The sequence below is a fragment of the Delphinapterus leucas genome, chromosome 12, assembly GCF_059928025.1.
Source record: "Delphinapterus leucas isolate spDelLeu-1000000601 "Yukka" chromosome 12, BTC_Dleu_Yukka2, whole genome shotgun sequence".
Classification (NCBI taxonomy): domain Eukaryota; kingdom Metazoa; phylum Chordata; class Mammalia; order Artiodactyla; family Monodontidae; genus Delphinapterus; species Delphinapterus leucas.
Window position 1 is genome coordinate 7241966 of NC_143140.1, and position 23528 is coordinate 7265493.

General features: G+C 35.9%; 1 protein-coding gene across 2 annotated transcripts; it reads right to left on the bottom strand.

Annotated features, from left to right (window-relative positions):
- Nucleotides 1–3142: 3142 nt before the first annotated feature.
- LGSN (lengsin, lens protein with glutamine synthetase domain) lies at nt 3143–19640 on the bottom strand. Of its 2 annotated transcripts, none has more exons than XM_022565531.3 (4): nt 19523–19640; nt 16820–17017; nt 7767–7933; nt 3143–5621 (listed from the first exon to the last, which is right to left on the bottom strand). In XM_022565531.3, exons 1-4 carry the CDS (start codon nt 19611–19613, stop codon nt 4422–4424), a joined length of 1656 nt encoding a protein of 551 aa, XP_022421239.2. In that variant the 5' UTR covers nt 19614–19640; the 3' UTR covers nt 3143–4421. The 2 variants fall into 2 exon arrangements, with proteins under 2 accessions (XP_022421239.2, XP_089777833.1); XM_089921707.1 differs by lacking the exon at nt 16820–17017 and having other exon boundaries at nt 4839–5001; nt 5423–5621.
- Nucleotides 19641–23528: the final 3888 nt, after the last annotated feature.

Consider the following 23528-nt stretch of genomic DNA (forward strand, 5'->3'; position numbering starts at 1 on the left):
TGCCTTGCAAGACAGGAGACAAAAGGAGGGAAATTCCACAAACATAAAAAGAAACGAAATTGAGTTATTTGTAGGGAGGTGGATGGACCTAGAGTCTGTCATACAGAGTGAAGTAAGTCAGAAAGAGAAAAACAAATACCATATGCTAACACATATATATGGAATCTAAACAAAAAAAGAGAAAAAGGTCATGAAGAACCTAGGGGTAAGACAGGAATAAAGACACAGACCTACTAGAGAATGGACTTGAGAATATGGGGAGGGGGAAGGGTGAGCTGTGACAAAGTGAGAGAATGGCATGGACATATATACACTACCAAACGTAAAATAGATAGCTAGTGGGAAGCAGCCAGGTGGGATAGGGAGAGTGGGAGGGAGGGAGACTCAAGAGGGAAGAGATATAGGAACATATATATATGTATAGCTGATTCACTTTGTTATACATCCAAAACTAACACACCATTGTAAAGCAATTATACTCCAATAAAGATGTTAAAAAAGAAAAAAAAAAAGAAAGCCATTGAAGGGTTCTGCTCGGCAAATAAGCATGACTATTCCACCCTGATCTCTGTTTTTTATGATCCCCATCAAGCTGATCAAATAGTGTTTACACGTGAGTTTCTGAAAACAGAGGAATCTAAAGAAGTTCACCTAATTGCAGAAATTTTAGGGCCAATAACAAACCACAAATCACTGATTCTTTCAGTTTTCCCCATCTTTATTTCTCACTCTCTCTGGGTATGTGCATGTGTGTGAGAGTATTATACTATACTATAGAACTGTATTATGCCTATAGCATATAAGCTGTTTGATCAATCGATTGACTGGTTAAACAGTTATTGAATTTCAGAATATCTGCAAGGAATAAAAAATATAAATATGAACAAGATCTGTGCCCTTCCTTCTTGGAACTCATATTCTAATTAGAAAATCTGTCATGTAAACTACTAATTATAGGCAATATGAGAAGAGCTTTAACAGGGAAGATATAAGGCACAGTGCACATATGTAACGTTTAGAGATACAAGTTTTAACACCTGTAATAGGAAACCCAAGATTAAAGGTATTGCCCCATAATATCCATATTACAAATATATTGGTAACCTATTTTTTCAAACAGTTGACTGAAGATATGTCAGTAAACTGTTATGTGTCACTGATAAGTTCAGACTTTACTATGTGCTTTCAATTTTTATTCATATTAAAGTCTTTAAATCTCTCATTGCCTTCAAATAAGTATTTCAAGCTTCGTTGTTATTCAGACAATCACTGTAAAATGAAATTTTAGATCATAAAATGTCCTTGAAAACAGAAGCTTCCTACTATGATACTGTTATTTCTTTCCTTGCCTTATTATAGTCTTTAGTTTATACTTCTTATGTGTACTCACTTAACAGCCAGCCTTAAATTCAGTAATCACATTTCCCCTAATCTTTGATTAGAACAATTATAGTAATTGAAAATAAAGGAGTAATTTCATGAAGAGATTCATAAAGTATCCTTTTCCAGCTAAAGTGCAGGCTTCTAACTAGTTTTTTCAGTATTAGGGCTACAAAAAATTCTTGCTGTTCTGTTTAAAATACACAGATCCCAAACCCTTTCATTGTCTGCTCATATTTGTCTTGGTCTCCCCTAGAACTGTGAGTCCCAGCAAAAGGCTTAGCACACAACAGATGTCCAATAAATGCTGTTGAGTGACTTTGGCCCTCTTAACCTAGACTAAGACAGTAGAAGCATCAGAGAAAGTCCCTTCAAAAATAAAAAGCCTGTAAATGGATAAATAGGAAAGAAACATACAACAGAATTTGTATGTCTACTCCAATTTTTCTTTAGCTCTGAACTCTCTTAGCCAATGTTTATTTTTGGTTTGCCTTAAAAAGCAAGAATATATACATCAGAACACCCTAAAGGAAATCTCTGTGAAGATTGCCACACCAGTTTATATTATAAACTGATTGGTAACACACGGCTGAATATTTTCTGTCAACTCACTACTGTATACTGAACACCGATGATAGCGTTCCCAGTTACATAATTCCCTCACACTGCCATCCTGAATATTGTGGGTTTTTAAAGTTATTTTGCTAATATCGTATTCCAGGAGAAAAAAAGGCTACAAGCACCTTGATTAACAGAGTTTTTATGCCATCTTTTACACATTGTGGTAAAACTAAGCCAAAGCACTAGACATGTTTCATGAAGGCACATGAGCTGCATAAGGGGTCTGAAAGAAAAAGGCACAATGTAAGATCTGTGAGTTTAAGTTTTATTCAGGGTCTTACTGTGGACTGTAGCCTGGGAGACAGCCTCTCAGACAGCTCTGAGGAACTGCTCCAAGGAAGTAGGGAAAGAGCCAGGATATACATGACTTTGGGCTAAGGAATAAGGGCAGTCAACCAAGCATACATCTCAGTAAAAGATTATCTCTAGTCACAATGAACAGGTAGTTCAGTTAATGATTTTAGTGCTTTTCTATGCATGGGAACATACAAGAATCTGGGTTCATTAAAATTCTTCCTCAGATATGCATCTCACTGTCTAAAGGCCTGTTTTTCCAAAGCACATTTCATCCTGTTTTTCATCCTGAATTCCTTCTGGGGTACACTGTTGGTCAGTGACTGCAGTGGCTAAAGACTCGATCCTTGTAGAACTGAAGGGTGGGAAACACTCTTTGCTGTACAGGTTTATACAGCTCTGTTAGGGTGGGTGACAATGTAACTTTTTTGCATGTGTGAATCCCTCTAATTCAGATTCTCCTAGAATAGAAAGGTTAAGGAACTGATCTTTCACTGGTTCTTTTACCTTTATTCTTTCATCCCCAAATCCCTCACATTTTCCACACACACACTCAGACAGACACACACACACACACACACACACACACATACAATCACACTCACACACAAGCAAGAAAGGTGATTTTTGTCCAAGTAACAAAGACCGAAACTCATGGTGCCTTAAAGGAGATAGAAGTAAAAATCTGAATGTGGGCAAAGCGTGCTCTGCCCACAGGACAAAGCTTCCACCCCGTTACTATCCCGTGCAGCTCCATTCCTCAGTGCATCACTCTAGCCACATCACCTGCAGGTTAGTCGGCAGGAAGGTGAGGGCAGAAGGATGGGGAAAGGACAGGGAATGGAGAATCTGTCCTTGAAGGAAGTTTCCTAGAGTTTCCATGCTCAAAGGAAAGAGGGTGAGCAATTAGAAGAAGAGTCTGACTTTCAGTATTAAAGCTGCTGAGTACCATGGATTTGAATTAGGAGGATCTGAGCCATATTCTAACCCTGTGCCTGCATGTTTGCTCTCTCAACTGAGACCACAGTTGTTTTTAATTGAACATAAAATCTCCTATTTGATTCTAAGCAGTGGAATAGGGTTTTTATTTGCTAGTAAGTGGATTTTGAATTTCCTCCCAAAAGAAGCTAAACTTTGGTGATAGTTACAATAGTATCTCATTCACACAAAGGTCTAGAACATTTAAGATTCTCTGGGGAGATACCAACTTCTGTGGGCAGGAGACTCAGTAATTTAAAGACAATTTTAGCTGAAAGCATTGCCCTGGTTATCAAGGCAGTTGTTTTCATGCTCCACAAAGCACCAGAGGTATCTTTGAAATCTCCAGTTTCAAAGAGTGGTACAAACCAGGCAGAGCCCACCCACCACAGCCCATCCCCATTCCATCCGTATTTTATGAATATGGCTTTTATATGAGATACTGTTTAAAGAAACATTTTCACTACTTTTAAATATTTGACCTCATTGTTCCCAGCTCAAAATCTGTTTCTTGTGGATTTGTTTCTTGTGGCCATTACAGCCTTGAAATTCCTTGGCCTTTTAGGAGCTGGTGACAAAGGGTAGAAAGAGAAGGGACATATGTGAAAACTTCTGCTAACTTGTCATCATGACATATTTTTGTAAAACTTAATTAAGTCATTTAGAGGCATCACAATGATGCTTGAAAAATAGACCTTCAGAATGCCTTGATGAGTGAGATTATATTAGCAAATATATTTGTTTTCTTGGCAGTCACAACCTATGTGTATATTTGAAATTATTTCATTTTTTATAGTTATTTAAATTTTGCATTCTAATTCTTAAGTCTTTTTAATTGTGTGAATATATTTGTTGCTCCCACAAAACTGAATATTCGTATCTAGGTCAACATATGCAGAGGCAATGACCACCGAGTGACAAGGTTTGCTGGGTTTTCACATCACAGCTGCACCACAACTTTATTGTTTGTTTCTGAATCAGAATCCTCTCAGCAACCCCACTTCATCTGTCAAATACTCCATGGGGACAAAAAAGAGAGAAAGCATTTGTAGTCTTGTTGTTGTTGCAAAAATCCAATCTTTTCTTTCTGGCAGATCAATTACTTAAGTAAAACTCACATCGCTAAAGGAACAGTCAAGGGTTTCACACTAAATAAAATACTCTAAGAATTTATTTCTCTCAGCATCTGTTTCTTCACTTTCCAACTCATATTTCTTCATGGCAACAAAATATCGAATAAAAGTTTCCCCTAGAGCCTGTCTCAGACATTGATCTTCCTCCAGTGCCATGAGGGCATCTTCTAGTTTCAAAGGGATCTCAGGAAATTTGGGCTGATGAAGGTCTGTGCCATCCTCTGGAGCAGCCAAAACACCATCGTTTCTTTGAAGTCCATCCAAGCCTGCAGCCACAGTGGCAGCCAGCACCAGGTAAGGGTTTGCCGTGGCTGAGCCCAGTTTATTTTCTATTCTGGTGCCTTTCTCACCATGGCACTTGATATTAAAAGCACAGCTGTTATCGTTGTATGCCCACGTTGTCGGCACACTCTCCTTCAGGTCTTTACTCTCCTTGAAATAGCGCTTCCGGCAGCTAGCAGCAGGAGCCATCAAGCAGCTGAGAGCAGCAGAGTGCTTCAGGAGACCTGCCAACCATTTTTTCCCAGTGGTCGTGAGCTGCTCCATTCCAGAACTGCTACAGAACATGTTTTTCTTTCCATCGACATCCCAGAGACTATGAGACAAAATTCCTGAATTGCAGAATCCAGTCTCAATGAAAAAGCTGGTGATGTAATTATATTTCCTTGCCACTTCTTTGACAGCTGTTCTAAAGGTAAATGCATTATCAGCTGAACTGATGCCAAATTCGGGCAGAAAGCAGATTTCCATCTGGCCAGGCCTGGTAGAGGAGGAAAAGCTCTCAACATTGGCCCCAGTGTGATACAACCCATCCACGAGTTCCTGGATGAAAGGCTGGTCGTGATCATTTAGCAATGCTGAAGCAGGAAGAGATATGGTCTTTGAATTGATAATTTCAGGTACACCAAAAGTGCAAAAATCATAGATGAAGGCAGAGAATAGGGAGAAGCCAGAGTCCTGCAGCCGGCTCAGCTGCCTCTTTGCGATGTGCCTTGGGGAAGTCAGCAGAGGCTCGCCAGTCACAGTGAACGTGTCACAGATCACCCTTGCTGTCCTCTCGGCCCACGGCAAAACTCTGAAGGTCGATAGCTCTGGCATCAGGACTATGTCACTATTAAAACATGTTGCTCTTATGTGATCCACTTCATTGTCCTTAGGATTTGGTATCAATTCAAGATAACCTCGGGGCATGTAAACGCCATGGATCACTTTTTCCTAAAGAAGTTAAAGAATAGAGCAATCAAGTTTTGAAACTTGAAAACAAACAAAAACGTGGGGGCTGGGAGAACGAGAAAAAAATGTTTAACATCTGTTGGTTAAAGCTAGCTTAGTATCAGATAAATTTTAAATAGTTTAAAATAGAACCCCCAAAGGTAATTTGTAAAGAAGTCTTAATAGCTTTAACCTTGGAGACTTTATATGCTCATGTTCATGAAAACAGCACTCATAAAGAAAAGCTATAATGATAAAGAAAATGTCTATAGCAAATGACAAAGGTAAAACCTAACAGAATTATTTGAACTGCTCATAACCAAAAATATTTTTAAAGCACTTTTTATCGTGTGGCGTAGTGGCTAATACTTCAGATAAGGCTTATTCTATTGTAATCCCCACAGGTAATTGACTCTCCAAAGTCTACAGTAAAGAATCCTCAGTCTTTCTCAGAGAGCTGACTGTTGTCACACCCGGGACACACAGGACAGAAGAGCTGGGACTGCTGACAGCTGCACTCCTCTCTTCACTCACCTTTACAACACACTAACGAACAAACTACCTCACAGGCGCAGAGTTCCAGAAACCTTGCCCGTGAATGTGGACCTATGTTATAGTTTCCAAAATGTTGCAGCCTTCAAGTCAGCAGTCCTAACTCTGTCATTAATTCCTTGTGTGAAGTTAAGCAGGTCACAGAACTATGTTATGCGCCTCAGCCTCCATATCTGTGAAACAGAAGTGCTAGAGTAGATGATTGCTAAGGCACTTTCTAGTCAAATACCTCTTGGGTTCAATGGATTTAACTTTTATTTAACTTTTCTATGTGCCATACAACATGGAAATAATGAAGTTATAAAGTTGAACAGACACATAAAAATGTAGAAATTGTGTGGTAGGAATATCAATAAGGTTTCATGTGTTGACGTTTCCATTAATGGGTGGAGAAAAAGCTGACTGTAAAGTTTGGTTCCTATGATGTCAGTGAACACCGTGAGGTTAACAAAACCTACTCACATTCTGCAAGCCAAACTGGTTGTTATATTACTTCCAAATCTCAAACAGGGTGGCTAATGAGGAAGGGCTGATGCTCGCAGAAGCGACTCTTCTGCAGGTGTTGGTGAGCCACTTCCTCCTTCACTTTCCACCATCTCTGCACATTTCCAAGTGCCATTTGACCTGGATGATCCAAATCCGCTTTTGCCAGTAGTAAAGTTGAGTAAGTCAAGCACTGTTTATTCAGCGCCTGCTTAATTTTCAACCTACTCAAGGACCTATATACATAAACTTCGTGTGTGTGTGTGTGTGTGTGTGTGTGTGTGTGTGCAGGCAGATCTAAAGAATTTTTGAAGAAACAGATTTGAATCTTTTGGAATTCTTTAAAAAATGTTTTGAAGATGCCCAATTTTTCCCAATATAAAGCAAATGAGAAAAATTACAATTTGATATTGAAGTAATAAGTAAGATATATTTAAACAATAATCTTAGAGGATGCTTAATTTTCATACTTTTGTATATAATACTGATGTCCCTTCCTAAGAAATGATGTTTCAGTAACACAGTAAGTCAGTTATTAAAGTAAATACATGACATAAACTGAAAAATACTCAGAAAATCTCAAAACCTATCTAAAAATATCATATTTCTTGATATCACTATTTTTGAGAACTTAATAATATTTTTGTCATCCAACAAAAATAGGATATATTCTTATCAGAATTAGAAGCTAAAAGGGATATACTTTTTATCTAGAAAATTCTATTTAATCTTATTTTTCTCTTTGTTTTTACTCCTAGGTCTTCTGTTGTAATTTTCTCATATCAAACAAATTATAATCTTCATAATTGCAATAAGAGAAAAAAGTAGTGAAATTATTCAAGGCAGGAGGATGAAAATTACCAATCTTAATTAGTTTTATATTTATATTGGGTAAATGAATTGCTGTTTGGGAGCTGAAAGTATACATTCAGCTCTTAGGGGAACAATAATGTGTCTGGGGAGTGGCAAGGGAAGAAATAAAATGAATGATTGGTTTTCAACTAGAATTGCTGTATAGGTTACAATAAAATAAGAAAGAGCAATAAGGACCATTTGCTTGCAAATGAATTGAATGAAATTATATTCAATCATAACTCTACTTGCAAAACTCACTTGGAAAAAGTGTGCAGGGATACTCTTAGACCGGGACACACCATGGAGGTCTGTTGCTTCAAATCGCACAAACTGAAGGTGATTTTTGGCCATCTCTTGTTTAATGTGTTTCATTCTAGAGGAGAGTTGAGGTGCAGTAGGAATTTGAGTGCTGTTCCCGGTGTTATCTGTAAAATAAAAAATGGTCTAAATCATTAGATCATGATGAACTGCAAAGTAAAATGAGGCTAGAGAGTAGTGAATTAGTCATTATGATCATTAACAAAAGCATCATATGTTTCCATGTCTTTGGCTTATTCCTGAGAACATTGTCTCTAAACAGTCTAAGAGATTATCACCTGGGACAAGGTGAAGGTTAACTCTATTTGCTTAAGTAAATAGTAATATTATATGTAAGCACTTACTGAAAATGTCTTTGCTTATGGAAATTAGAATATATTTACATCACTGTTTTGGCACCATATAAGGCTGTATATAGATGAGTATCATCGAAAAGACTTTAAGCTTCTTGAACTAACTGGTTTTACCCAAATAAAAAGTTCCTGTATGATTAAAGGTAAAATTATTTGTTTGTTTTATTTTCTGTGGGTTTGCTTTTTTGTTTCATTTTCTTTGCCAAAAGAGCTTTATATCTTTATAACGGCATCTGAATCTAAGACATCTACATCTCTGTCAAATTTAAAACTTGTATAAATGAGCATATAAAAGTGTTTTCCAAGAATGAGAGTGTAGGAGATGAAAAATCTAGACTGAGTACTCCATTTTAAAAAACTAGAAAACTTAAAAAGAAGTTTTTTTCAAGACTTTTAAGATAGTCTACAAATTCTAAAACTCTAGAGTTAGAAGAGACTGGAGATAACATCTAATTCAACCAACTCAGTAGCTTAAGTCCCAGAGAAGTACAACCAGGTTCCCTGAATCACGCTCTCAGTCCATCACCAAAATTGAAACTGGAACCCAGACCTTTTGATTCTCGGTGGGTGGCTCAATACCGTAAAGTGACTGAATGAATCTAAAGCGTATAGAAGGATCAGGCACACAGTACACATCATAGATGTTGGCTACTGTCTGACTTTTAGGAGACGCAGCAGATTGCAGTCATTCAGCACAAACACTGAAGCTCATCTGCCTCCCTACAAATCCTGCCTTTGCCCTGGCAACTTTCCTTATCTCAGCTTTCTTATGTGCCTCAGCTTTCTCACTGACACAATATTACCTATTTCATAGGCTTGTTATGATGATTAAACAAGTTATTTAACAGTTCTTGGCAGACAGTAAGCACCATATCAATGTTTCTTAAATGCATCAAGTGAGCACAATTACTCTAACCCTGGTAAATGGTACCATGATCATGTCTGAATCTGAATACCCATCAATCTGTCGCATCACTGATGTTGAACAGCTGTAATTTTAAAGTGATGCTTGAGTATCATTTTTTGAGATATAATTAGGCTTTTAAAACATAAAGATTGACAGTTTAAAAACACAGATTAAGTAGATTTTAAGTACATGAAGCACATTTGGTTCTACCTATGCAATGACTGGTTCTACCTATGCAAATATATTAGGGATGCTGTCCCGTCACTGTTAAATTTGGCTGCTCTGATGCTCCATAGGCTTTATAACTACCTTCCATTTAACAGAAACAATTAAGCTGTAGCAGTTACAGTGCTTTATGCCAAATTATCAGTTGCTGTGTTCCCAAACTTATTCTGAAGTATTGGGTGTTCTGCCCAAGATGAATAAGTCTCCTTAAAGAAAATAAAATTTATAGGCATTTTAAAATATGGAAAATTTCAGATAATCAGTATTCTAAACCTAATAAGCAATTACATGTAAACCATAAATATATTAATAACATAAAAAAATCAGAAGACATCTCCTATTAAAGGAATAGTCATTTTACTGGTTCACCAATAATACAATCACAGGAAATCATTAGTTCTTTGCCTTATCTGTATCTTCTACAGTTACTACAATAAATGAGTGTTATTTTAAAATAAGAAAAAGGTTTATCCACTCAATATAGATTTTTTTTGTTACCACATACTATTTATACTGCACATATATTATAGGGGCAGCCAGAAAAAGGTTGGGCACCCTTAGAGAGCTTTATGTTATTGAGTGAGGAAGCTATAGACAATAAACCTGCCACCAAATGCAAAGGTGGGATAATTTATCATGGTGAAAGTGCTGGGGAAAAATAACATAACCATCTGAAGTATTAATTCTGTGAGATTTGATCACAATGTGGACAGGTCCAACCACTGATTCTCTCTAACATCACCAAGTTGCACTATGGCTGGACAGTGAGTGCATATATTAGTTTGCTAGGGCTGCCATAACAAATACCATAGACCAGGAGGCTTAAACAGAAATTTATTTCCTTACAGTTCTGGAGAGTAGAAGTCCAAGACCAAGGTGTCAGCAAGATTGGTTGTTTTCTTCTGAAGACATCTCTCCTTGGCTTGTAGATGGCCATCTTCTTCACATGGTCTTCCCTCTGTGTGTGTGTTTCCTAATCTCTTCTTATAGGGACACCAGTCATATTGGATTAGGGCCCATTCTACAGAACTAATTCAACATTAATTACCTCTTCTAAAACTCTGTCTTCAAATACAGTCACTTTGTGAGGTACTAGGGGTTAGAACTTCAACATATGAATTCTGCGGAGACACAATTCAACCCATAATAGTATACTGACCAGTCTCCATTTTCTTCAGGGTCCTAATCACCACCTGCCATGTTGTTGTGTAATACATGTTTACTGTCTTCACCACTTGCATGTTAGCTCCAGGAGAGCTTACTTATTATGTATTTACTTACTTGCTATTGTATCCCCAGTACCTCCAAGCAGTACAGGCATATCATAGGCACTCACTGGCTATTCCTTTAATAATTTAATAATTAATGTGATTTAATTATTTAGTTAAGTAATTAATACATCGTGTGATTTGACCTTGTCTAATTAAAAAGTAAAAATTGGCATCACATATTTTGATATGTATCCTAAGTATCAAATTTTCGTTTAAAAGTTTAATTCTTTCACCAAATATGAGAGCCCTATTCAATCAAATTTCATTTTCATGGCATCAACTAATCTGAATTGTCTGACTTTCTTTTCTTCAAATAAATTGCACTTCTTAGTTACAATTAAACCTTTTGGTCAGCCCTTCCTAGATGTGTATGATAGAGCATACATGTGTATGATAGAAGAGAAGACAGATATTTGCCAGTTCAGGGGCTCATTTGTTTTACTTATACTGTGGCTCCTGAGAGGTGCTCTCCTTTCCCATCTCCTCAGAGAGTTAATAAGTTAAATCAATGTGCTTTTATAGAGGAAGTTTCATGGCTGTGAATTTTTAAGGGGAAAAATAAGAAAACATGAAAAACCAAGCAAACCTTAAAGCTCTATAGCAGCTAGAAAGCCTTGGAGAAATGTCCATGTTCCGTGACAATGAGGACATGTTTCAGTTATAGAGAACAAGCCATGGTCACTTATAAAAGGCAAATTAAATAGGTGTTTGGGCTTTCAAAAAACTCATTTCAAAAGAGGAAAAGTGCATTTGAGAGTACACTCTGTAATACATTCAGCTTAGGGACGGCTGCCATGTTCCTTTCCTTCATCAGCCTGGCTGCTCTGAGAGCCACACTGTTAATGCAGATGTGACCCCACTTTTGGCCACATCACATTAGCCCAGCAGTATTCGAAAACAAGGATGGCAGAATAACCTGGTATAAAAGCTGGGACAAAAACAAAAACAATAAAAAGTGAGGGTAGGGGGAGCTATTCTTTGAAAAAATATATTTTTAATAAATTCAAAGTAGCTATTACAGAGAAGAAAATACCACATTGAAAATCCTTACACTTATTTTGGAGATTTATTTTTATATTTATTTTGAAATTATTTATTGGTGGTTTGTTTGGAGTTGTAAACTTCCTGGTACTTGGGGCCTGTAAAAAATCTAGCCCTGGGCCGAAGAAGAAGACTGTGAATTAATCAAGTTGAATCAATCAATAATTATACCCACACCCCTAGTCATAGTTGATTGGTGAGAAGAGAGCTCACGACACAGTTCTTTTCTCAGATATTTTGACTTGAGACTAAATAATGGTAAATTCCATTTTTTTAGGCCTGAAACTATATAAAACAAAGGTCACAAACTGTGAAAGAGCCAGTGTAATCAGCAGATATTTCCTCATTAGCTTTCCCAGTGTTTGGAAATTTTTTTAAATTAGTTGACAGTTAAATATCAGAAAATTTCATACAAAAATCTTGAGTTCAACCTTCTCTTGAGAAAAGAGAAAGATTGGGCAACACTGGGTGGACATTTCTCTGCAGCAACCATTGGCTGGAACTCTGAGGTGGCCTTCAAATGGGGTATGTATGCATCCTCTAATTCATGGGTTGGCAAATGTTTTCTGTAAATGGCCAGATAGTAAATATTCACAACTTTGCAAGCCATGTGGTCTCTGAGTGAATAGCACTCACTACTTTCTCACCAGCATGCCTCACTCATTATCTGCCTGGCCCCTGTGGCATTTGTATTGATAGTCCCTGATGCTTGGAGGCTGTCAGTGCTCATGTTCTTCACTTCATGGAGAAATTCATGAAGCCAAACACAGAAAGAGACATTCATGAAGCCACGGAGAAATGCAGGCATGAGAGATGGTATGAATTGCCCCCGAGGATGCTGACACCCTAAACCCTGGAACGTGTAGAATATGTTAAACTGCAGGGCAAACAGGACTTTGCAGATGTAATTAAGGTTATGGACCTTAAAACAGGGACATTGTCTTGTATTATTCAGGTGAGCCCTTAAAAGCAGAGAACTTTCTCCAGCTGTAGGCATAAAAGAGGTGTGGAAGATGAGGAATTCAGAGAAATTCCAAACATGAGAAATATCTGAGGCACTACTGGCTCAGAGATATAGAACCAAAGGCTTCCAGGAGCTAAGGGCCACTCCAGCTGGCAGCCAGCAAGGAAACAGGAACCTCAGTCCTATGACTGCAAGGAACTGGATTCTCCCAACAATGTGAATGATCTTGGAAGTGTATTGTTTCCTAGAATCTCTGGCTAAGAACTAAGATGGCCAACACCTTGATTTTGGCCTTGACATACTTGAAGCACAGAAATCAGCTGTGCAAACCTAGACTTCCGATGTACAGAACTGTGAGATAATGAATTGTGTTCTTTTAAAATGCTAAATTTGTTATGGTGGCAACAGAAAATTAATATATATGGAGTCCTGACAGTGTTCACTCCCAGGCTCTATGTCCTTCTTAGGCCCTGTGTGCGGTAAAGAATTTAACCTTGCCCAAAGAGAGCTCTGGCCTTTACCCTTGGCCCTGACTGGTAATCTCTAAGCCCTTAGAATGTCCTGCCTGACAAGAGTGCCTTTGTTTTCCTTGTGTCTCTGGCCACACTAGAAAGTCCAGCAATGTCATTTATTATTGAGTCATGTGGCATCAGCTTGACCCCAGTGGAGCTGGAGACTGAGGTCAGCCGTGTGACCAGTTGACTGTGGAGCTCCAATAAAGACCTGCACACCAAGATTAAGGTGAGCTTCCCTACTTGGCAATACTCCATTTACATTGTCACACACCATTGCCAAGAAAATAGTGTTGTTCATGACTTCAGTGGCAGAGGACAAGTGGGAGTTCCATGCTTAGAACTTCCTTGGACTCTTCATCATGAATCCTTTCCTTAATTGAATTTAATCTGTATTTTTTTCATTGTAATAAACCATAACCTTGAGGATAATAGCCTTCAGTGAGTTCTGTGAGTTCTTATAGCTAATTATCAAAACTAAGGTTAGTCTTAGGGAACTCCCAATCTTGAAATTGGTTTCAGAAGTGAGAGTAGCCTGGTAGACACTGTATCTCTAACCTTACACCCTGCTATATTTCTACCTTTCCAAAACCTTGTTTGTTCAATCTTTTCATCATGGATTCCTATGTGGAATAAATAAGTTTAAAATTATTTTCTATCACTTGGATCCCACAGGTTTTTGACCAATACACTCATAGGTCAAAATAGCTATATCACTATTGATAACCCATAAATTTAGAATAACAGAATTTTTAATATCTGGTCTTACATTTAGGTCTTTAATTCATTTTGAATTTATTTTTGTGTATGGTGTTGGAGAATGTGCTAATTTCAGTCTTTTCCATGTAGCTATCCAGTTTTCCCGGCAACACTTATTGAAGAGACTGTCTTTTCTCCATTGTATATTCTTGCCTCCTTTGTCATAGATTAGGTGACCATAGGTGTGTGGCTTTATCTCTGGGGTTTCTATCCTCTTCCATTGATCTATATTTCTGTTTTTGTGCCAGTATCATACTGTTTGATTACTGTAGCTTTGTAGTGTAGTCTGAAGTCAGGGAGCCTGATTCTTCCAGCTCCATTTTTCTTTCTCATAATAGCTTTGGCTATTCAGGGTCTTTTGTGTCTCTGTACAATTTTAAAATATTTTGTCTAATTCTGTGAGAAATGTTACTGGTAATTTGATAGGGATTACTTTGAATATATAGATTACTTTGGGTACTATAATCATTTTGCCAATATTCATTCTTCCAATACAAGAACATGGTATATCTCTTCATCTGTTTGTGTCATCTTCAATTTCTTTCATCAGTATCTTATAGTTTTCTGACTACAGATCTTTTGTCTCCTTAGGTAGGTTTACTCCTAAGTATTTTATTATTTTTGATGTAAGTGGGATTGTTTCCTTAATTTCTCCTGATCTTTCATTGTTAGTGTGTAGGAATGAAAGAGATTTGGGCATATTAATTTTGTATCCTGCAACTTTACTGGATTAATTGATGAGCGTTAGTGGTTTTCTGGTAGCATCTTTAGGATTTTCTATATATAGTATCATGTCAACTGCAAACAGTGACAATTTTACTTCTTCATTTCCAGTTTGGATTCCTTTTACTTCTTTTTCTTCTCTGATTGCCATGGCTAAGACTTCCAAAACTATGTTGAAAAACTCTTAGAGGAAAACATAGGCAGAACACTCTCTGACATAAATTGCAGCAAGATCTTTTTTGATCCACCTCTGAGAGTGAAGAAAATAAAAACAGAAATAAACAAATAGGACCTAATTAAACTTAAAATCTTTTGCATAACAAAGGAAACCATAAGCAAAATGAAAAGACAAAGCACAGATTGGGAGAAAGTATTTGCAAACGAAGCAACCAGCAAGGGACTAATCTCCAAAATATACAAACAGCTCATGCAGCTCAATATCAAAAAACCAAATATTCCAATTAAAAATAAGTGGACAATCTAAATAGACATTTCTCCAAAGAAGAAATACACATGGCCAAGAGGCAAATGAAAGATGCTTAACATCACTAATTATTAGAGAAATACAACTCAAAACTACAATGATGTATCACCTCACACCAGTTAAAATGACTATCATCAAAAAAGTCTACAACAATAAATGCTGGAGAGGGTGTGGAGAAAAGGGAACCCTCCTGCACTGTTGGTGGGAATGTAAATTGATACAGCCACTATTGAGAACAGTATGGAGATTCCTTTAAATACTAAAAGTAAAACCACCATATGACCCAGCAATCCCACTACTGGGCATATACCCTGAGAAAACCATAATTCAAAAAGAGATATGTGCCAGAATGTTCATTGCAGCACTAGTTACAATTGCTAGGACATGGAAACAACCTAAATGTCCATCAACGGATGAATGGATAAAGAAAATGTGGCACATATATACAACAGAATACTACTCAGCCATAAAAAGGAGAGAAATTGAGTTATTTCTAATGAGGTGGATGGACCTAGTCTGTCATACAGAGTGAAGTAAGTCTGAAAGAGAAAGACAAATACCATATGCTAATGCACATATATGGAATATAAAAAAAAACTGGTACTGGTGTACCTAGTGGCAGGGCAGAAATAAAGACACAGACATAAAGAATGGACTTGAGAACATGGGGGGTGGGAAGGGGGAAGCTGGGATGAAGTGAAAGAGTAGCACTGACATATATACACTACCAAATGTAAAATCGATGGCTAGTGGGAAACTGCTGCATAGCCTAGGGAAATCAGCTCGATGCTTTGTGATGACCTAGAGGGGTGGGCTAGGGAGGGTGGGATGGAGGCTCAAGATAGAGGGGATATGGGGATATATGTATACTTGTAGCTGATTCACTTTGTTGTACAACAGAAACTAACACAACATTGTAAAGCAACTATACTTCAATAAAGATATAAAAAATAAAATAAAAATAGAGCTACCATATGATCCAGAAATCCCACTCCTGAGCGTATATCCAGAGAAGACCATAATTCAAAAGGATACATGCACCCCAACGTTCATTGCAGCACTATTTACAATAGCCAGGACAAGGAAGCAACCTAAATGTCCATCAACAGAGGAATGGTTAAAGAAGATGTGGTACATATGTGCAATGGAATGTTACTCAGCCATTAAAAAGAACAAAATAATGCCATTTGCAGCAACATGGATGGACCTAGAGATTGTCATACTGAGGGAAGTACAAAGGGCAGAGAAAGACAAATATCATCCTATATGTGGAATCTTAAAAAAAAAGGTACAAGTGAACCAATTAACAAAACAGAAATTGAGTTATAGATGAAGAAAACAAACTTACATTTACCAAGGGGGAAAGGGGAGAGAGATAAATTAGGATTAACATATACACACTATATATATAAAATAGGTAGCTAATATGAATCTTCCGTATAACACAGTGAATAGTCAACACTCTGTAATGACCTATATGGGAATAGAATCTAAAAAATGATAATAATAATAACAATTTTACTTTTAGAAAAGACTTGAGAGACCATGTGTGGCAACCCCTCCATTTTCCATATAAGCATCCTAGGGGGGAAAGAAAACTGTAAAGCATTTTATAAATGATAGGTGTATAAATTATTTTAAGTGTTCTGACTTTCAGGCTAGCATCTTCAACCAACAACACAATATCACTAATTCAAATACAAATTTGGGATTAGCAACTATACTCATATGCCAGTTTGTCCCAGAGTCCTTACCAGTATAGTTGGAGTTTGGGTGAAATTCATCACCAGGAGCGTTAACTGATGTTTTGATGGGCAATGGCTTTATCACTATTGTCTGATCTTTGGAATCCTTGCCATCTTCTGGCAAATGAGATTCAGCAGAGCCAGGCCCCATGACTGGTTTATTGGTATCCCCCAATTTGTGACACACCATTTGGTTTCTAATCCTTTCTGTAGAAATAAAGAAAAATGTTAAGGTTTTCTGCCCATTTTTGATTAGGTTGTTTGTTTTCTTGATATGGAGTTTTATGAACTGTTTGTGTATTTTTTATATTAACCTCTTGTTGGTCTCATTGTTTGCAAATATTTCCCCCATTCCATATGTTGTCTTTTCGTTTTGTTGATGGTTTCCTTTGCTGTGCAAAAGCTTTTAAATTTGATTAGGTACCATTTATTTATTTTTCCTTTTATTTCTTTTGCCTTGGCCTAAAGAAAATATTGACTGATGTAAGAAAATATGGCTACAATTCATGTCTTCTAGGAGTTTCATGGTGTCATGTCTTATATTTAGGTCTTTAAACCATTTTGAGTTTATTTTTGTATATGGTGTGAGAGAATGTTTTAAGTTCATTGATTTACATGCAGCTGTCCAACTTTCCCAACACCACTTGCTGAAGAGACTGTTTCTTCTCTATTGTATATTCTTGCCTTCTTTGTCAAATATTAATTGACCTTAAGTATGTGGATTTATTTCTGGGCTCTCTATTCTGTTCCATTGATCTATATGATGCTTTTGTGCCAATACTATGCTGTTTTGATTACTGTAGCTTTGTAGTATTGTCTGAAATCTGGGATGGTTATACATCCAGATTTGTTCTTTTTCCTCAGTATTGCTTTGGCAATTCTGGGTCTTTCATGGTTCCATATAGATATTAGAGTTATTTGTTCTAGTTTTGTGAAAAACGCCATAGATAATTTGATAGAGATCACATTAAATCTGCAGATTGCTTTGGGTAGTATGGCCATTTTATCAAAATGAAATAGACATTTCTCCAAAGAAGACATACAGATGGCCAACAGGCACATGAAAGGATGCTCAATATCACTAATTATTAGAGTAATGCAAATCAATACCACAATGAGGTATCACCTCACACCAGTCAGAATGGCTATCACCATAAAGTCTGCAAATAAATGCTAGATTAAAAAAGGGAACCCTCCTAAACCTTTGGTGGAAATGTAAATGGATGTAGCCACTATGGAAAGCAGTACGTAGGTTCCTTAAAAAACTAAAAATAGAGCTACCATATGTTCCAGCAATCCCACTCCTGGGCATATATCCAGAAGAGATGAAAACTCTAATTCAAAAAGATACATGTACCCCAATGTTCATAGCAGCACTATTTACAATAGCCAAGACATGGGAACAACCCAATTGTCCATAAACTGATGATTGGTTTAAGAAGGTGTGGTATGTGTGGTGTATGTATGTATATATATATATATATATATATGTATGTATATATATATATATATATATATATATATAATGGAATATCACTCAGCCCCAAAAATGAAATATTGCTATTTGCAGCAACATGGATGGACCTAGAGATTATCATACTGGGTGAAGTAAGTCAGAAAGAGAAATATATGATAATCACTTATATGTGGAATCTAAAAAAGTAAGACAAATTTATATACAAAACAGAAACGGACTTACTGGTTCTGTAGTAGATTTAACGGTTTTCATAGAAACAAACTTATGGTTACCAAAGGGGAAAGGGAGAGTGGGGAGGGAAAAAAATTAGGAGTATGAGATTGACAGATACACATCACTATACATAAAATACATAAACAACAGGGATTTACTGTATAACACAGGGGACAATATTCAATATCTTGTAATAACCTATAATGGAAAATAATCTGAAAAAATGTATATAACTGAATCACTTTGCTGTACACCTGAAACTAACACAATATTATAAATCAACTATACATCAATTTAAATAAAGAAAGAAAAATGTTTTAAAATGTTGGAACTGTTTTCAACTGTCTTTCAATATGATGTAAATAGGAATACTTGATAAAATAATTTATTCCTAGGCAATGACATACCAAATAAGGGGCAGTGAGAGTAGTTCACCCTGGTTTTAAGATATATGGGGTTGCATTTTCTGTAGAGAATTTTAAAACAATAATAAAGTTTACAAAAGTCTAACTGCATTTTATTGTTGCTATGCACTGTCCATTTGTACTGCCCCTGCCTTGGAACACCACTCTTCCTAGAATTGAGACTGTTGTCCACATCAACTCCTAGTTTCAGCACTGTTTCAAATCCACTGGAGTCTAGTTGGAATTCCAACATGTGTCATGAAAACTTGATCCACATCTTCATTGTGGCCTCTCTCAGTAATGATCTTTGTACTCATTCTCAGAGCAGAAATATGCTTCTCTTCTTACTCATATGTTCCTTCTGTTCTGTACTCTCTTTTTTGTTCACACTACTATTTTCCTAGTTCTACTCTCTTAAAATTCTAAATATTTTTATTATTTTTATATATTTATACTGCAAGCCTATATTTTCCATCTTTTATGTTGCCTATGTAGGAATAAATTTTCTTTCTTTCTTTGCTTCTCCCATAGAAGAGAAGAAAAATGTTTTATGAAGAAGAGACCAAATAGAGATTATCTTTGACTACATATTCTTGAGGGATCATAGTAGCAAGATACCTTTTGAGTTGGCTATATCCACTTCTCCTATTTCAGTTGAAAAACTATGTAGTTTAGTGACTTCCTTTCTTGTATTTCTTAATTTACTCATCCTGCTGGCTTTAGTCTCATTACCTTCATCTCTGATGTCCTGTAAAAATTAATAAACAAAAAGTCAAATAACAGATCATGCACACAATGAAATTTGGAGGTCAAGAAAGAATGATGATATAAAAATGACTCTAGAAGACTTTAAAAACAAGGTAAATTTTGTTTCCACATCCACTTGAATAATTCAAAATTAAGAGGCTTAACATTCTGCTGACAGGATGGATTTTCTGTATCTCCTTTTATATGTGGTACAAAAAATATCACCAAATAAATTAAAATCTTGCCCAACTAGTCAGGATTTTCTATATTTTTTACTCTGGGATATTTTGCATTATTTATTCTTAAGTAATTTTACCAAACCCATTTTAGGTTTAAAAAGCCCTCTTTTATAATTTCTCTCTCTCTTTTTTAGGATCTCTAATGTTTCTGACCAGAGACATAAGTATTATACCTAAGGAATTAGATTCTCCTCTTCTTACCCTCATCCTAATTGCGTCAATATTTACTTCAAAAAAGCACATGCTTTCATAAAATTCTATTTTGTGACTGTATTTTATGTATGTGAAACAATGTCATGTTCAAAGTGTTTTATAGCTTAGGAAAACCTAAAGAAAAACATATTAAAACAAAATAACCTAACTTCAACACTCTAGTTATAATCTTTGACAGGATCCCTTGACAGAGCTGTCAAGGGCAATTCCCCACGGGGAGGTGGACAGTGAGGCAGGGGCTGGGGATGGAGAGCAATGGTGTCCCTGCCCCATCAGTGGACAGAATAATCCCTGCAGTCCTGAGTCACAACTGAAATAAATAAGAATTTTTTAAAGTAAAAAGCTGACATTGATTTTTTTCATTTATACACTTTTATTTTTACTTCACTGAAATAATTTTTAAAAGAATCAATTATTTTCTACTCAAATGGCTTGATACTTTATGCACATCATAATGTACTGACTACAGATTCTATTTTAAGTTTTGTGTAGGTGTCATTACTTCTACCAAGTCAACTTTTCTGATTTTTTTTAATGAAGTGTAATTGCCTTACAATATTATATTAGTTTCAGGTGTACAATATTAAATATTTTTATAGAGTATACTCCATACAAAGTTATTATAAAATATTGACTATATTCCTTGTGCTGCACATTACATCTTTGTAACTTATTTATTATCTACCTAGTAGTTTGTATCTCTTAATCATCTACTCCTATTTTGCCCATCCCTCCCCACACCTCTCCCCTTTGGTAGTTTGTTCTCTGTATCTGTAAGTCTGTTTCTGTTTTGTTATATTTGTTCATTTTTTTAAATTCCACATATAAGTGAAAATATACAGTACTTGTCTTTCTCTGTCTGACTTATTTCACTAAGGATAATATGGCATATATATATAATGGAATATTATTCAGCCATAAAAAATGAAGCTTTACCATTTGCAACAAGTTGGATGAACCTGGAGGGAATTATGCTGTCACTGGTATTTTTAATGTTTTTTTTACAAACTCCTCATTGTGGTTTGAGGTGAGAGGGTCAAGGTCAAAAACTATATTCTAAAATGTTTTGAGCTATTTTCTTTTTGAAGAGCTATTTCTGAAGTTTCCATCCCTGAAGGCAAGTTATAAATACATGTCCAGAGTGGTTGCTGGGGAACAGCTGTACCATTTGTCAATTAAATCAATTCAATCTCTGAAGACTAAAAGAAGAAACATGAATTTAACTGTTTTGTGTCTACATGTAGTTATGATACATTGTTCTTATTGTTACCATGTTTTTTAAAAAGATATATTTCATAGGATAAAGTCTTTGTGTGATTTTTTTTCAAGGAACTAATATTTATTAAGCACTTAATGTATAATAAATACCAACATTATACTTTAAATTTTTAAAATTTTATTATGGTAAGAACACTTAACGTGAGATCTAGCCTTTTAAATTTTGAAGCAATTTTTAAGTTGACCATACTGGTTTTTTTCTTAACATCTTGTGTGATTTTAAGTTTCACTTTTTAGAAAATTGTGGTCTTTCACTACAGATAATCTTATATTTGGATCATGTGATATTTATAGTAATTTATTTTTTCTAGTAGTTTATAATTTTATTCAAATATTTGTGTAAATTATCCCTATGCACTTTGGATAGGATTCTGACAGTGACATACTAGTCTTATTGTATATATTCACAATTTCTAAGATTGCATTGCCAGAAATATACATTATATAGTTGTAATTTTGGTAAATGTTTTTACATATTCATGTCTCTGGTTATTTTTAAGAAGTCTTCTTTAGAAAATGACTTATTAGGCCAGTTACACAAACTTCAAAGGAAACTGAGCAGACTAATATTTGTGTTAGTTTGATTCATAGGGATCCTCTCATATACAGATTGATGGAATCAAATGAAACAAATTTTAAGATTTCTTCCAGCTTCAAACTCTAACTGCAACCAAATAACAATGTGCTACAATTGAGCACTCTGTCAGGCACATTTCTTCAGCATAACCCTCAAGATGGTAGAATCTCCATCCTACAAATGAGAAAAGTGAGACCCTGAATAACTTGCCCAAGGCCACAAAAGTGAATGGAAAGTACAGAGTATTGATGCAAACAGGTCCTCTGGTTTCCAAAATGCCATTCTGCTTCCTAAATTTCAGAAACTCAAACCCAGAGAATGTTTATTTTAGTAATTTTCACCTGCCTTCATATAAACCAGACCGAAAGGGAAAGTTTATTAAGAGAAAAACAAGGACAATTTATCAAGTTCCCAAACTGAGAATTTCACCAATAAAAACCCTAGAACTAAGTCATAGTATGTGCCTCTGACTCCAAAATAGATGTTCAATTTTTTTTCAAATGAAGAATACATTTAGTTCAGTCCTCTGATTTTCCTTTATATACTAAAATGATCATTTCTATAATAGCTCAAACAAATTTAGTGGATCCCTGATTTACCTCACCTCCAATAAGTATTTTTATTCTCCTTAATCTCTTAACTACATTTAGTTACAATGTGAATGATATTTCAGTAAAAAAAAATCTACTAGTCAAGATTCATGTGATTTGAGTCCTAATTCTGACTTTTCCACTAAGTAGCAAGTCCTCTGGATCCTTGGTATTTTCATCTGTAAACACTGCTATAAGTACAATTCCCAAAAGTATATTAACATTTTACAAGTATTTTTATAACCAAACAATATGTTATATCTTATTTAATACTCACAACTTTCAGGGAACATTTATTATCACCTACGTTTTGCCAAGGCAGAAACAGGTTCACCAGGAAATGATTTGTTCAAGGTCATATGACTGCCAAGGAAGAATAGGAATTATCTGGGGAGCTTCCCACATCACCATAGCAGACAGCTGAACTAGATGAAATTCCACTTCTATTTTATAAGATTATCTGTATGACTTGTAAAAATTTGTTCACTCAACTCCCTCAGTTACATATTCTTCTACAATTATATTGTGTTTTAATAACTCTTTCCTGAATAAGGGTTAAAACCATCTTAAGTCACTATTAGCTTAAACTTCATCAGTCCAAACAATGAGGACTATGGGTAAGGTAAAATCAAAGACATAAAAATAAATAAAACATGGTCCATTTCATAAAGAATCTTACAATCTAGTATAGGAGATAAAGTGTTGTTATTGAAGTTGAAGGCTCCCATGTTACAAAGAAAGAGATATAGTTAGGATACCCTAGTTCAGAGGCAGCAAACTCAATGCTGAGCCATCCAAGGAAGGAACCAATGTGTGGCTGTAGCCAACAGTTGCCGTGATAAAATGTGGCCCTCGTGATGCCAGTTTTCCAAATTTCCAAGGAATGCCAGAAATCTGGATTTTCATTTGAAATTCTATGATTTTTAAAATGTTGACAATCAATTTGAAGTATAAAGTAGGTAGTAAAGAAGAGAAGAAAG